This window comes from Schistocerca serialis, chromosome 8, assembly GCF_023864345.2.
Source record: "Schistocerca serialis cubense isolate TAMUIC-IGC-003099 chromosome 8, iqSchSeri2.2, whole genome shotgun sequence".
Taxonomy (NCBI): domain Eukaryota; kingdom Metazoa; phylum Arthropoda; class Insecta; order Orthoptera; family Acrididae; genus Schistocerca; species Schistocerca serialis.
The window spans coordinates 558260327-558277727 of record NC_064645.1 but is presented as its reverse complement, the minus strand read 5'-3'; the positions used below and the strand labels follow the sequence as shown (position 1 = coordinate 558277727).

The window sequence follows — 17401 nt, the reverse complement described above, 5'->3', positions numbered from 1 at the left end:
TCTGCATTGAGGGGAGTGAGCACATTCAGTCTCACATTCGCTGTCCTTGAATATTCAACAGTCTCCCTTATTAGTGTGCCTCCTGGATTTATCTGTATCCTAGTGCACATTTTATGAAGTCTGACTTTGGCAACTGTACCTTCTCATCTCTTCTTACCACTTTTTTGTGCCTTGAACTTCTTATCGATGAGAGAGTAGACTCCAGAATCTGGAAGTGTTCTGCAACATATTTTTTAGTCTCCTTTCCACACTTGATCATATGTAGAATTTAAAAACACATTCACTGTTCACAAGCAGACAGAGACAGAGAGTTCTCTGGTTTGTTGCATGTGGCACACTGTGTGCAGTCTGCTGACCAACCCCTCATTTTCCCCAACCTTTTGTCTTTCACCATAGAAGTGACACGTGAGTAGCAAGCAAGCGATCGGGCCATTATTGTGAAATTACAGTACAGTACATTAGTGAGGAAAAAAAAAGTGAAATGTATGACAAAAAATACTGTAGTGCACAGCACTGTATGCGTACGTACTTATTGGGTTCAGACGAGGAAGAAGATATGGAATGTGTAACGTTGGGACAAAATTTTAGTTTATAGTACAAATTATATGAAATTCAGCTTGTGTGGTAGATTTTTCACTGTAATTCAGCAGGTACCAAACATGTAGTGTGGGTTAATTGAGTTTTCAGTTCACCCAATTTTGAAATAATGATGGTCTACTGTAGTTAGTACAGGTCCTACATTCTTGAGCAATATTCTAGGACGGGTTCTAAGAGTGTTTTGTAAGCAATCTCCTTTGTAGACTCGCTACTTTTTTTGTAGTATTCTGGACCAAAGTCTGCCACCTGCTATACCTATGTCTAAGCCTATGTGATCACTCTATTTCATATCTACACTAATTATTAAACCAAGGTATTTGTGATTCATTGATATTGTGCTCATAGAACAGAACATTTTTGTGTTCTGTAAAGTACACAATTTCTTATTTCTGATCATTTAAAACAAGTTATCAATCTTTCCACTACTTAGAAACCTTAACAAGATCTGACTGAAAAATTGAGCAGTTGTTCTCAGACCCTACTACACTGTATTGCATTGTCTGCAAAAAGTCCTAGGTTACTGTTAATATTACCTGCCAGATCATCCATACATATTATAAATTTAAGTCCCCTGCCTCATTTTACTGCTGCTGTGTGGCTGATCTCAGAAACTACTGTAGGGATTATGATACAGTTTTCACTAATACATAGACTGATTCAGAGGAAGGTTTGTGTATATAATTAAGGTTCATAGTAATGATGTGTGTGTGTATAATATATGTATGTTTCATGTTTAATTGATGTCTGGAGTGACATCTGATGGCTATGATGATGAGAGCTAAGAACTTGTCAGCAAGAGATGAGGCAGTATCTGGGAGGAAAAACAGTGAACTGCTGGAACACCAGAGAGTAGTGGAGCACGACCGGAATCTATATAGACAGGGTGGTGATAATTAAACTTTTACTACTTTATCCTGAAAGCTATTTACTGTACAGGTATGATGTTCAGACTGTGTTCTGCAGGATTTGCATTCATAGTTGTTTTAGCATCATGACTTGTCATTAGTCACCGGTATTGGTACGGCAACGTAGGGTTGAAGTGCAAGCATCAGTGTGCATTACAATTGTAGACAGTTGACATGGGTCTGGACAAGATGAGCAGTGCATTACTTGCAGAGCTGGTTTAGAAACAACAGCAATAGTGCTGCTGCTCTTCGCAAGTATTAAAGCATTAAAGGAATATGGAAAGGTCTTATTTCCACACCAGGGTTGAAGAACATGATTCAGAAGTTCATTTTGACTAGTGATTTGGGTATTGCTTGTGGGAGAGGTTGGGTAGTGCTTGTGGGAGAGGCCAATGGCCAATTGCACCACAAAGTGTTGAAGAAGTTACCGTTGCCATGGCTCGAAATGCTGGATGCAATGAGCGATCTTCAAGCAGTGCATGAGCTGTGTCATGACAACTGAACACGACACGATCCACCGTTCAAAAAATGCTGCGAACAATTGTGAAATGGTATCTGTAGTGCACTTCCAGGCTGTCGTGGATGCAAATGGTCATCACATTTAGCAACCTTTTTGTAACTTTAAACATAAATATGGTATGCAATTAACTAATGTAACCCTCTCATGTGGAAATTAAAATGTGTTTCTTTCATTGATTTATTCATTATTTCTCTCCCACACGTCTGTACAAATGTTTACACAGAGTGACACTGCCCTATGATCACTCATTTTTCATTGTGGCTTCTCTCAAATAGCGAAAGTTTAATTATAGCCACTGTGCATTATAAATTAAAGCCTCCTGACATGATTTTCTGTCTGTGTGTGAAGACTAATCTCAAGGATGGGCTGATTCATGGGGAATGTTTGTGTATATCACTACATATTATAAAGAAGCCATTATGTTGTGGATACTTTGTGCAACAAGTGCAAAGCTGGGGTGGATCACTGGTTGATATACAACATGAACAGCAAAGGTTTCGACACTTTTCCTGTGGCATGCGTGAAGTCACTTCATCTGTTGATGTGACTCCATCCATTGATGTGACTCCATCCATTATAATATGCTGTGTCCAACTTATCAGGGAATCCTCAACCCAGTCACAAATTTTGCCTGATACTCCATAGGACTGTACTTTCAATAATAAGCTTTGGTATGGTACCAAGTGGAGTGCATTTTGGAAGTCAAGAAAAATTGCATCTACATGTCTGCCTTGATCCAGCACTAGTTGGATTTCACATGATTGATGTTTCAGAGTACATCCTGGTTGACTTGGAGAAGGTCATTCTGTTCAAAGCACCCCATTAAGTTTGAGCTCAGAACATGTTCTAAAATTCCACAACATATTGATGTAGAAGATATTGAACACAAGTTTTGTGGCTCACTTCTATTACTCTTCTTGTATATGGCTGTGACGTGCCTTTTCAGCCTATTGGACACAGTTTTTGTTCAAGAAATCTATGATACAGTTTGGTTAAAATTAAAAGGGAAGCATGCTCAACTGCAAACTCATATAGAACACAGGGATTCCATCAGTCCCCGAAGCATCTTTCAGTTTTAGAAGTTTCACACCTACATACACTGTCTGATCAAAGGTATCCAGACACTTATAAGTAGACATTAATATGTGTAGTGTCCACCATTTGCATTTATCACAACTTGAACTCTGCTGGGGACACTTCCAATAAGGTGTCTTAATGTCTGTGGAGGAATAGTCGAAACCATAGAGGGCAGTGAAGTTGGACACTGGGGTCTGGAGGAAAGTCAACATCCCAACTCATCCCTAAGGTGTTTAATCATTTCATTCGGGTTGGGGCTCTGGACAGACCAGTCTATTTCATTGCTTCACAGTGGCTACTTTATGACAGGGTGCGCATTGCTGTGCTGAAACAAACCATAATTGTCTCTGAACTGTTCCTCTACTGTAAGCAGTACACAGTGCTGTAAAAAAGTGTTCGTATCCTTCTGTGTGTAACATTTTCCAAGTAACCTCACACTAACTACAAAAAAACATCCCCATACTGCAACATTACCTTTAAACTTTTGGCACGGAGGAGGTCGTTTTAGCCCGGTTAAGAATTGGACACTGCCGGTTCAGCCATCGCCATCTGCTGACGGCTGTGCCGGCGCCGTTCTGCCCATGTGGGCACTTGCTGACGGTTAGACACATTTTAATGTCCTGTCCAGATCTTAACACACTGCGCCTCGATCTTAACCTGCCAAATACTTTCGATGCCATTTTAGCGGGTGACCCACGAGCAGCTGCTCGTGTTCTTCGTTTTATCAATTTGACAAACCTCGCTAAGGACATTTGATGATGCTGTTTTTTAATCCTATGCCTGTCAGTCTGTCTTTTATCGTGTTTTCCCTTTTAGTTGTTGTGGTCAACTTGTGCCTCGCGGTGCATTCTTAGAGTAGTCAGGGCGCTAATGACCATTGAAGTTGTGCGCCCTAAAACCACAACAAAAAAAAAAAAAAAAAAAAAAAAAAAAACACTTTTGGCACTACACATGATGGGAGGTACCATTCTCCAGACACATTCCTAACACCAACTTTTCCATTGGTTTGTACATTGTTCTCCTGTTATACATATACAGTGTACAGTTTCTAGATTTCTTGTAGGTCTGAACTTCTATATCTGAAATTAGGTTATTTTCTGACCATACCAGTGCAGTTACAATGGACTTCTTCGCCTATGGAGGCCAGATTATGCTGTAATCAAAGTACTTCAATGTAAATTGAATTTTTATAAATGAATATGAATCATTTCTTCTGTAACAGAAATGTATGTTACTCATAAAGATATAACAACTTCCAAACTTTGAAAAAAAGGTAAAAATCTCATGATTATACGTCTCGAGTTCTAACGTTAGTTAATGTTCTTTATTCTTCGTTTTGCCCTGTCATCATGCTGTAATGTTACATTGTGTGCATTTATTTGGTGGCATGCTGCATTACTCGGTACTGGGATGGCAATGCATGGAACATATGCGAAGCCCGCACAGGTACCTCATCTCATGGTGACACTGCTACCACTGAGCCATCTGGAAGATACACAGAGGCTGTCTGTACACTCATTACATGCATTAACAGATAACAAACTTCCCAACAGTTCCATATTTTTAATTACTAAATGTTTATATCACTTAATGATCGTGAGTATCATTCGTTGGTAAGGTGGAGGTAGGACTACACATCATTCAACTAGAGTGATATGTTGCACCTCATATTCCCCCACTGAGATGAATAATGTTACAATAATTACATAAACTTAAGTAATTAGCCATACAGTATGACATGCAACAGAATCCATTCACAATTATTTCTACACAGTGCAGTCACATTAATTTGACTACCACTTACTTTTGATGTCAGTGTGCAGAAACCACTCACTGTCTGCAGATGGCAGCACTAGCAGTGGAAGGTATATAAAATGTGTCAGGGGGACACACAAAACAGTGCAGTCATTGTTGTAATGTGGACACAGAACGACTTATCTGACATCAAAAAGGGGACGATCATTAGCTTTTCGGTCAAGGGTGGAAGCATTTCCGAAATGGCGAAGTTATTAAACTGTTTGTATGACATGATGGTTAAAGTATACTGTGCATAGTAGGATGGTGCTATCCAAAACCATTACTGAGGCACCTGTGGTACACATGTTAAGCAGTGGACGTGGAGATGTGTATGGGTGAATAGACAGGCAACTGTTTAGCACCTGACTCACCACCCAGGTGAACCAAGGGGCTACCAACGGTGTCCCCTCAATGACCATTCAGTGATGGTTGCCGTGTATGTGCTGCAGCAGCAGGCACCTGGTAGGAGCACCCAGGCTGACTAATATTTGTTGGCAACAAAGTCTGGAATTTGGTTTGTAAGCCAATACTGCAAATGAAAGTCCACTGAATGGTAATAAGTGACTTTTCCAGATGACATGGTTGTTGGCATGCAAATACCGTGCAACTTTCGTCAGAAGGATTTAGGCCAGAGAGGGAGCGTTATAATCTGGGGAATGTTTTTGTGGCATTCCCTGATTGGTCTCATCATTCTGGAAGGCACAATGAAGCAATACAAGTATGCATCTATCCTCAGCATGATGCTATCTACCAGGAGGACAATGCAACATGTCACACAGCTCGCAGTGTAAATGCATGGTTTGGAGAGCACTGTAGTTTCCCGGCCACCAAGCTTGTCGGATTTAAACCCAATCGAGAATCAGTGAGACCAACTCGATCGGGCTGTTCGTGTCGTGGATCTTCTTCAGCTGAGAAACCTGGCACAGCTGACGATGGCACCGGAGTTGCCATGGCTCCACATCCCAGTCAGTGCCTTCCAGAACCTCACTGACTTTACCTGCATGTCGCAGCAGTCCGCACTGCAAAAGGTAGTTATTCAGGCTTTTGACAGGTGGTCACAATAATGTGACTGGATTTTGTAACATCAAGCATAACATCTGTGCCTAACTCTGAGGCAAAATGTGAAGTGGATTTTGTGTGCTAGAAATGTTATGCCTGGTATTTGCTGAAATTCAGAATGGATTATTCTTATTGATCACTTTGTGGATGGTGAAACCTTAAGTCGTCTGCACCAAATTGACGAAAAAATAGTTGAGAAAAAATAAGCATCTTATCAGAACATTTAAATACAAAAGCCTGTTTGCTTTGCTTACTTTCACTCTATTGTTTCATGTAATACTAGCTTTAGGAACAGCTGTGTATATTCGCAGAAACACAAAATATTATTGGAAGCAGATACGTTGTGCTCTCTCTCTCTCTCTCTCTCTCTCTCTCTCTCTCTCTCTCTCTCTCTCTCTCGGTAAGAACCTGTCTTGTAAGTAAAAGAAATTATCAGGGACAGTATGTGATAACTAAGGAGTGGTGATTTATCACTGCATTATTATAGTGGTTAGTACCAACATAAGTGCTTTACTTCTATTCAACATAATCTATTTACACAGGTGTGCATATGCAGCAGTGCTCCAGATGTTCCACAGTTGTGGCTGGGGCATACATCTGGACGAATACAAGTTTTGAGATTTAGGTTGGAGGGATCTCTCGAATTCCGTCCCGAGCCGTCTGTGTTGCTGGGGCACACAGCAGCACTGACTGATATTGTACTCTGTCGCAGCTTCTCAATAGCTGTTTCCGCTGGCTACGATGGAAGTGCCATTATATGGGACCTTAACAGGTAATTAGCATTAGACAGTTAATATTAACATTTCAAATAATATAATGTTAAAAGTGCAAGTGTGGATTCCTTGCACAGTGCAGGAAACGTAAGCCATTTCCATATATAATCCTAGGTAGAGTACCAGCAGCATAAAAGGCAAGGTGAACTTTCGCAATGAACCAGTCCTTGGCACGCTCACAAATATTTTTGCCATGTGTTAGTGTGATAAAATATTTTCAGTTTATGGAATGCTTCAGTTGTGTGTCCAACATTTTGGAAAATATGTGCTTCCACAGTGTTGTGGACTGCCCGCAAATTGGTACAGTTAATAAATGAGAAGAGTTTATCCGAAGGTGTCAACTAATGTAGCTCAGTCAAATGTCAGTTCCATTCTAATAAGTTTAGATTCGCCCCTAGTTTCTCTCTGTGGTTGAGCTTGTGCCGAGACGCATATAGAGGGGAGTTTTCAGTGTAGGGGGTGTTACAGAAATTAGATAATGTGTTTTTATTCTCTGTCTGGATATACTACGTGATGAACATTTGTTGCAGTTTGGTAGTGGACTGCCGACTCAAGTAAGGTGTCTGGATTCATGTCAGAGACCTGTACCCACCACAACCAACACTACATCATAACCCCCCCCCCCCCCCCCCCCCTATGAAACAGGGTCAGAAGTACATATCAGAAACAGAAAAAAATTGTCAGAGAAACTGTAGCCGAAGTTGATTTTGGTGGGTATATACAAAGACTAGCCCTTAAATGTTTGCATTCTTTCAGCTTGTCATACGTGAGGTCTGTGGCGGTCAGTGAACCCGTGAAGCTGGCCACAGTGAGCAGAACGCTGGGCGACATTCTGCTTGTGACAGACTCGGAGCTACTGCTGTTCTCCGTGAATGCTGCGCCTGCAGGCAGGGCATCACCACCCTCGCTGACCACAGCCGTCTGCTTCTCTGGTGCACCGGAGGGGATTTCCATAAATGCTGTCGCGTCGGGTCACGCAGATGGAGTTATAAGGTTAGATTTCAGTGATGTTTCTTTTCACTTACAATATTAAATGCTTTTTAGATATTTAAGAATTTGTAAAAATAAAAATACCATTGGCTAGTTGTTGCCTTAATGAGGCATGACTCCCATTACAACAGAAAGACACACATAAAAGTAAATAATTGCACTACTCCTAACAGTATAAATGTTCAGAACTGAAAAGAGGAAAGGAGGGCACATGTGAAGTCTACATCTACATCTACACTCTACAAGCCACCTTGTGGTGTGTGGTGGAGGGTGCCTTAAGTACCAATTTCACTTGCCTCTTTTCCTGTTCCTGTAGCGAATGGTTCAAAGGAAGAACAATTGCTGTGAAGCCTCTGTGTGAGTCTGAATGTCCCTAATCTTATCTTTGTGCTTTTTTGTGTGTGTGTGTGTGTGTGTGTGTGTGTGTGTGTGTGTGTGTGTGTGAGAGAGAGAGAGAGAGAGAGAGAGAGAGAGAGAGAGAGAGAGAGAGAGATTTACATAGGGTGAAGCAGTACATTGGTTGACTCTTCCAGAACCATATCCTCTCAGAACGTAGTACTAGTCCAACTAGTGTTTTGTGAGCTGCCTCCTTTGTCAGTGGACTATATTTATTGAGGATTTTTCCCTCTGTCTGGCATCTGCCTTACCCATGATTAATATTATGTGGTGTTTCCACTTCAAATTGCTGTGCATGTATACTTCTAGATATTTTATGGAAATAACAGCTTCCTGTGATTCTTGTGCAGTTGTGTAATCATACAGTAATGGATCTTTCTGTCTATGTACACACAATACTTTACATGTATATTATGAAAATTAATGGTCCTGTAACACACATCTGCGTCAAACCGAAAGCCACTTTTATGAATTGAATGTCTTCTGGAAGTCAAGGAACATGGCATCTACCTGTGCATCTGTATCTACCGCTTTCTGGGTATCGTGGATGACCAGAGCAAGCTGGCTTTCTACAGTCACTATTTTTGGAACCCATGTAAATTTCTGCAGAACATTTTTCTGGTCTCCAGAAATGTCATAATATATAAGCACAAAACAAGTACTAAAATTTTAAAACAGATCAAATTAAGAGATATAGGCCTATAGTTCTGAGTTCTGTGCATCTGTTCAACAACCCTTCCTGAAAATGGGAAAGACCTGTGCCTCTTTTTCCCCAATCGTTAGGACTGCTTTGCTCCTCCAGAGGCCGACAGTACACCGCTACTAGAAAAGTGGCAAGTATCTGTCATTTTCTCATTCTTGCGATGTTGGTTTTTTTTAGGGACTGCAGTGTGATCTTCTGTGAAACTATTTTGGAAAAAGACCTTTAGTATTTTATTTTGGCCTTCTGTTTGTCATGTTCTGTTTTAATGTCAGTATGATAACAGTGTGTCTGGGAGGTCATTTCAATCAATTTACTGATTTAACTTAAGAACAAAAGTCTTAAGATTTTCTGTCAAGACATTAGATACAATTTTATTTCCGAGGTTTTTCAGTGCTTCATGCGTGGTCCTCCTTATGCTAGCTTTGATTTGGTTTCATTTTTGTTTGCCTGTGAGACTTTGGCTCTGTTGTTTAAATTTGCTGTGAAGATCTCTTTGGTTTTTCAGTAGCTTTTGAACATAATTGTCAAATGACTGCAGGTCTTGCTTGGCAAATACTTGTCTAAAGCGTACTGTGCAATGCTCTTCAACTTTGTCCATTGATGGTCTCAACATTGTCAGTGCTGGAGATGAAGTTTTTATAGTGTCCTGTCAGATAAACTGAAATCTGTTTCTTGTTGCTCTTGCTAAACAGAAAGAGATCTTCCTACTTTTCTTCATATTCCTAGTTACAGCCATATTCAGTCATGCTGTAATGGTCTTATGATCATGGGTCCCCTGTTCTAAGCTAACTGAGCTGAAAAGTTCAGGTCTCTTTGTCACCAGTAGGTCTAAAGGCACATGTCCACTAACAAGTAAACTTCCTCAAGTGCTTGCAGAAGCAACTTCTGTGTTATTTGATTTGAAAACCTCCACAGCAAGTCGACTTCAACAAGTTCTGTCTACTTGCAGAAGTAGCTTCCGCAAGTTAATGGAAACATTTTCTCACATCTTGCTGCAAGCACTAGCTGAACTTGCCAGTTGCTGAAAGATTTTCCCTAATTTGCAGAAGTTTTGTGTGTTCAATATTGGTATGACAGTGTCAGTGTTGAAAAGGAGACTGGCACAAAGACAGATGATACAAGTCAACAAGTGTATTACAGAAAACCATAAACATGTATACAGGGTGTATACGACCCGGGACAACCGGGAGATCCGGGAAAAACCCGGGAATTTTTCCATCCGGGAGAAAACTGGGAAAAACCCGGGAGTTGTTTAGAATTCTGGGAATTTTTGATTGTTTTAGCTTTCAGTTAAATTTTTGTGATTTTGACTGGTAAGAACCAAAATAACAAAGGGTATTATTGTATCCCGCTACTGCAGAATGATACTGCAGCAACTAAACATGAACGGGAGACAAAAAAAGAAAATAAAACTTAAGTTGCAAAGGAAATGCGCCGTATACAACAACAAAACAGTGCTCATACAAGCGTCTGCCAACAGTAAAGTGTGTCAAAGGCTTTAGGAACACTATGCAATGCTTTATAACAACAAACTGCCTCCGATGAGTGTGACTTGACAACTGTTTAAATTAGATTCGTTGGAGCAGTTGCGGGCGGGCTCTTGCGCATGCGCAGTTGAGTCGCATATGAGTAGTACCTTCTCCCGCTTCTGATTACGGAAGTGTGGCTGGGCTACTCAATATTGCTCCGGTTCGGAAATATCGTAGATCCGGGGCTGATGCACAGAGCAGTCCAAGTTGTGGTGGGGAGGTGGGCCTCCACGTGACCTGTGTTTACGTTCAGTGATTTTGTTGTTTCCTCATAGTTTATTGCTCTCACGTTAAATGATAACAAAACGGATTTTTGTGGCCGAGAGCTATCAAATGAATTAAAATATGTTTGCATAATTACTGCAGGCTAAAATATGTTAATAGTTTCAGATTTTATTTCCACCTTTGACAGTCAAGCATTAATCGCCTTACAGAACAATGAAGTTATTTTCGCTGGTTTGCTAAAGAGATTTGGCTTTTATTAATCCTTTCTGCTGAGGCAGTCAATTTATTTGAAACGAAATGATTAATTTCACACTATTGGCTGGTTTCAACTGTTCACTGCATTTCAAGTGCACGTATGGTATTATGCTGTAATGAAGAACCAAACATGAGTATTGGTACTCCAAGAAAATTTACATACGGATGAGAATTTTAAGCCGAATTATGCACATTAGTATGGTTCGCAAAATCCCGACACTCTTGAAGTATCCTTTGATGTCTTGTTTCTTTTATGACATAATGTAAGATCTTTTAGTGTTTTACACGTACAAGCATATGGGCTTCCTGCGTCATTGTAGCTGCGCAAGCGCGGTGGCACCAGTTGTCTAGTGCTTTCTTGCAACTTCTGAAATGAACCTATTCCTAACAGGTCGCGGGAAAATATTGCAAATCGTGGTTTGAAAAGCGTTACATTCAAAGCAAATTTCCTTTTACGCCAGATGAATTATGTGCGAGAATGTACGATGAATTTCTTAAATCACAAAGCGTTTGACTCTCATTTAAAAATCAACTCTTTGAGGACAACCATTTAGAAGTATTTCGAGCCCAGAAGATGAGACATTTGTGTCGTTGCTAAAAATTTTACTGGCACATTTGTGTGATATATCTTAAAGTGCAACACGCGCAAAAAAGATCAACATTATATGTGGAAGCTTAGCTTCTCTTCCAACTTATTAATCTTCGAGACCAATATTATATGTGAATGCTAAGTATATTAATTTAAGCCAGTAACTTTTCTTATTTGTGTATTCGCGCTACTTAAGAGTGATCTTGCTATTGGCTGACTTCATCATGTGTCCTATTGCCATCATCGGCTGGCGAGATCACGTGAATGAGCTATGACGCTTACAAAAGCGCATCGCAGTTTCAATTTCAAAGCTTCGGAAAGTGACATGCGTTATTTGGTGGAATTCAAACCTATACCTTCGTAATACGAAAACATGCGGCGTACATGTTGCTGCACATCAAAGGTCTTTCAAAATGTATTTTTCCCCCTGAGTTTCGTTTTCTAAAGTGCCAGGAAATTCTACGTCAGTATATAAAACCATAAACATTCAAAGGATTGACTACTTTTACAGTGCCGAGGAAGAGTATACTGTCACTTAACACGGAAAGAGTGTATTTTCATCTGGGAGAAAGTGTATTTTTAACCAGGAAATCCGGGAATTTTTTTTCCTTGTCCACGTATACACCCTGGTATACTTGGCTACTATCAGCCAAGGAAGTGTGACAAAATTTACCAATTACTTTGTCCCACCAGAAGGGAAAGTAGATTGGCAGTAGGCGTGGCTTTAAATTTTAGCTGATTTTTAATCTTAATGTAAACATAAATGCATTACATTTACAAGTTTGCAAAAATTGAAGTGTAGTTGAAGGTTGAAATGGTGAGCTAGCATTCAGTATTTTTCTATCCTGTTTTGAATGCATTGCATGTATGATACAAGTAATAAATACTGTTTGCACAAGTCAAAAAATAATTAAAATGTGATCTCTTATGGTAACACAGCTTGTAGTATTTTTGTATCCTGGTTTCGAATATTTTTTTGTACAATAGACGAGAGATTTTTGAAAACTATATGTGGCGTTCTCATGAAATTTTTAATCTGAGTGAAGTCCTCTGATTTTAATTCTTTCAATAGTGTTCCTTGGTCTGCTGCTCATGGTCTTGCAGTAGCGTTCTCGCTTCCTGAACACGGGGTCCCAGGTTTGATTCCTGTCGGGGTCAGGGATTTTCACCTGCCCCGAGATGACTGGGTGTTGTTGTGTCATCTTCATCATCATCATCACTCATCCCCATTATGTTCGGAGGAAAGCAACAGCAAACCACCTCCATTTAGAACCTTGTCTTGTACAGCAGTGCGGGTCTCCCGCATCATTCCTCTATGCTCCGTCAAGAAGCATGGGACTTCATTTCCAGTGTTTCTTGATAAATATGTACACCTCTGTATCTATTTCTTCATCCAGACATTTCTTTTGACATTTTTTTTCCTTAAATTTTTGATTCTCATTGTTATTTTTTTTCAACAGTAATAATGTAACTATGTTGACAGCTGCCCTGGTTTTTAGCATGACACTATAAACATCCACTTGCCACTTTCATGATGCATCTCTTGTGTATATACTTCTGCAAGGACTTGCAGCAAGTTGCTGAAATTAACTTGCCCAAGCGACTTGTAGAAGTAAACTTGCACAAGTTTTTGTTCTAATGTAAACACCTCAGCAAGTCCTTGCAGGAGTTACTTGCAGAAGTTACTTGCTTATGGACATGTGCATTAAGACATTATCTTCACAAGTTGTTTCCCTAATTTTTGGATAAAACACCTTACACAGTTCCCCCTCCTATTACTGGCCCTAAGCACATAGTCTCCCAGGGTATAGGTGATGAGTTGAAATCTCCACCTAAAGTTATAACATTACCAAGAAATTCACATGAAATATTCTCCAAGTTTCCCATAAAATGTTCTGCCACTACTGATGCCGAGGCAGGGGGTCTAAAAAAGCATCCGAAGAGCACATGTGATCACCTTTAACACTTAGCTTCACACAAATTATTTCACAGTCATAGTGTACTAACCTCACAAGATATTATTGTATTTTTAATGCTGTAAACATGCCTCTACCACCAGCATTCAACTTATCTTTGTGGTATGCATGATATACATTTCATTAAAGTTTAAAATTTCATTGCTATTAACACCTGGTTTCATCCAGCTTTCTGTTCCTAATCAAAACTAGTTCTAAACCTTTCCAGAGTTGCTTCTGACATTAACTAATAGTGTATTAACATTTAGTGTATTAACATTTGCTTTCTCTTATCTCCTATGACAGACAGATGCTACCCTGTATGAGAGTGTAACACATCTTATTGAGCCTGTGGAAGGATTTCCCTCTCCTAAAAAATCCACATGTGCATGCCACATGTACTTCTGCTATCCTAGTAGTCACATCAGGTGTGTCATTCACACCTGACCTGTTAAGGGAGTCCTATATTTCTCCACCCATTAGCAACTCTGTGTAAGGCGAACACCACCCCAAAATCTCCAGTCCCAGGCAGGTGGGATCGAATAACATTCACAATAGTGAATTACATGACCAAAATAAATGTTAGACACTGAATGAGTCAGAGATGTTAATGATGGTGCATATGACTACAAAGATGTTAAGTATAGGAATACAAGTTATATATTTTCACAGAGTAGTAGTTGTATGGAAGCTTTCCAGGGACTGGAGATTTTGAGGTGGTGTAGCCCTTTTAAATACTGGTGTGTAAACCTTTTAGTATTTAGGAAAAGACATAATCATTTGAAAAACTATTCAGTCAGATTTTGCTGATTTAGATTAGTTACATGTTGCAACAGTACCGTAATTAGGTTTGCATAGCATGTTGTGGGTTAATAAAAGGTAAAAGTAAGAATTTCGTATCCTTACGTTGGGAATAACCCACATATGAGTATAGAAGCCGTCTTGAAGCTCATAATCATCTTCGATAATTTATGAAAATTATTAATCAATGCCTTACCTAATTGTTGAAGACTGTCATTTGGTCCAGAAAAATTAGAGCAACAAAAATGCAGTGTCAAACTTTGGAATCTAACAGGCATAATGGCATAAAAATCCATAAGTTCATTATTCTTAGGAAAACTGAAGTAGATTGCCATAAAGAATGTATTCAGGGTTTTATAATGAGTGGTGCCATTCTTCCCAGAACTAATGATTAACTCATTCAAATATCTTCTTACATATTGTAGTAATGTTTCAATCATCATTTATTCTTCATTAAAGTGGTTTCCAACAAAACTAAATATATCATTGCAATCAGTGGATCAAAAATTATCGTATAAATAATGGATCTTAATGAATTATGGTTTGAATAGTATTTCGGCATATATAGTTACGTTATACACAATGTGTATAATTAACTTCATATGCAAGTTAAAAAGAGAGATTTAGTAATTTTAAGAGGCTTAGAATAATAGCAGATGGAGAGGCTCCAACTTGTTAAGTTTCAGTATTTTATTTTGTTGCAAGTCTGCATTTGCTGATATGCTGGCAAATTTGCCTTCACTTTTATCTTAATGCCAGTTTGATGTATTTGTGCCTGTGTCAGTGGAAATGAATGATATTGAGAAAGCATAGATAAGATTTTAATGAGGGCGGTTTACCTTTTTAAACATTAATTTTACTTCTCTTAACCTCATTGATTTCAAAACATTTTAGTAATGACACTGTGCTGTCAATCACGCCATAACCATTCAGTGACATCAGTAATATATTTAATGGAAAGTAATTATTGTTTTGTTTTTCAGATTATGGAGCTCTTGGGACCTCTCACCACTGAAGGAGATATCCTGCAATGCATTATTGTCACAGCCCATAATAAGGTAGGTGTGTCTTGCAGCCCAGAATATCCATTTATCATAACCACACAGTTGTTAATAAATGAAAGCTGTTGAGCTACATGTACCAGATGACACAAGAAAACTTTCAGATTTATAGTGTGTTTTTCTGCAAATACATTAAGCTCAACAGAGGAGAAAAAAGTATTAGCTGCTTAGAAAGTATCAGATTTATTACAAAAAATTTTCGAAAGTTCATGTTTCAGAACCTAACAGCAATTCATCTAATGAAAAAGGTTATGTATTGATGAATATTGGCTGTATAGGGGTTTCATGAGAATGCCAAAATGGACAGTTTGAAATTAAACTACAAACAAATAATGGAGAGCAACGCAAAATAAAGAAAAGACAGAAAAGGAAATTACAAAAAATTATAAAAGAAGATGGGAAGGGGTAGCTAGCATTCAAGCTCTTAGTAGGAGGGACATAATTGTATACGATCAATTGTACAGGTAATCAAGATTTGTTGATTTATGCATTATGAGACAAGTATGTGCAGATCAAGTCTATGCATTCTAATAACAGGCTTAAATGCTATAATCCAACATCCCTCTGATATACATTGATATATAGTTTCTTTCAATTGTACCGTTTTTCATTAGTGTCCATACTTTGTCTTCTTATACTGCTTTCTGCTTTGTCTCCATTTTGTTTGTTACAATTTATATAGACATTTGAAGCAGAAGGTGTAGTGATCACAGTATGAATTGCAATTGTATGTACTTCCCATTTTCTGATAAAATTATGATGTACTATTCCTGCAGTTTGGAATGCCTTAACATCACCCTACAAATCATTATGCCTCAAATTAATGATCTCTCAGTATCTCACCCAATGTAGTTCCTGCATTTTAACTTAAACATTGTCTTTCTTTTCCAGTATTACATACTCACATGATGCTCAGCACATGTACGCATCTGGTGCCAACGGTATTGTTGTTATCTGGGAAGGCATGTCGAGCAAAGGCCCAAGTCATATGCCAAAATTTCTTGATCTTACATCACTGTGAAATGGCTCTACTTGCAGTTATATCTACTATTTCCAGTTGATGAGATTCATTATAATTATTGTACAATATTTTACTAATGTGTTTGTGAGTTGTTTGGATCCAGTGAAGAGGTGTACTGTGATGTTTTATGTGGTACTGATAATTCAGAATCTCTCTAGCATGATATTCAGAATCTCCCTAGCAGAAAGATTATTTTTTTATACTCTTAATGTTGTGAATGTTATGATAGTTTAATAATAATCTGTTTCATATTGCATTTCTACTTCATTAATTGAGATATAGTACAAAAATGTAAATCTAGATTACGCCTTTTGTGATAGTTATTCATCTATATTTTGCGTGTTATTTTAGTTTTCAGTATAGTATCCAAAATAATTTTTCATCACATTTTCAACAGATATTAAACATACTTTCTACACATGTTTTTGTATCTCATATATAAAGTAAATTAGCCAGTTACTGATCCATTTCTCTGAATCTCTTAAGGACAGTTTTTTTTTTTTTAATTTGCTTATATTTTCGTTAAATTGAGTGAGTCTCTCTCTCTAACCCTCTCTACCCTCTCTGCTCTCTACTCTCTACTCTCTCCTCTCTCTCTCTCTCTCTCTCTCTCTCTCTCTCTCTCTCTGTGTGTGTGTGTGTGTGTGTGTGTGTGTGTGTTTGAGGAATAAATATAAAAAAAATAACAGTATTCCTTTCTGCCACTTTAATATCAAATTATCTGATAGAAATGTTATTCTAGCAGTGTTAAGAATTGCTACTAGTGTATAGAGAAATCTGTTTTATTTGCAAAAAATGAATGTAAACATTAATATATTTTTATCTGGTAGTTTTAGAAGGCATGTTAAAAGAACTATAGACTTCTATTTTCTGAATGTATACAGACCTCAGATATGTACTGAAATCAAACTGACTTTTTGAAACTACATGTATTTTAACACATCTACTAACTAGAGTTAATAATGTTTTTATGAGGTTTTATGAACATAAAATTTTGTACCTTTTTATCCTATAAAACTTCAATTAATGGTGACTGCTGTGGCCACTGGCTGACAAATAATAAAAGCTATTCCTTGTCAAAGGTGTGTATTTGAGTGTAATGGGAAATGCTTTTGATGGAATGAAAAAATAAATAATAAGTGGAAAAG

At 38.4% G+C, this 17401-nt stretch overlaps 1 protein-coding gene across 1 annotated transcript in view; it reads left to right on the top strand.

Moving 5' to 3' along the window:
* The window catches only part of LOC126416782 (lysosomal-trafficking regulator), a 603504-nt gene extending 586588 nt beyond the window's left edge, over positions 1-16916 (top strand). Inside the window, exons 53-56 of the mRNA XM_050084644.1 lie at positions 6498-6727; positions 7485-7721; positions 15155-15229; positions 16124-16916. Coding sequence (XP_049940601.1) covers positions 6498-6727; positions 7485-7721; positions 15155-15229; positions 16124-16253 — 672 coding nt within the window. The 3' untranslated portion in view covers positions 16254-16916. The remainder of the gene's footprint in view (positions 1-6497; positions 6728-7484; positions 7722-15154; positions 15230-16123) is intronic.
* The last annotated feature ends 485 nt before the right edge of the window (positions 16917-17401 follow it).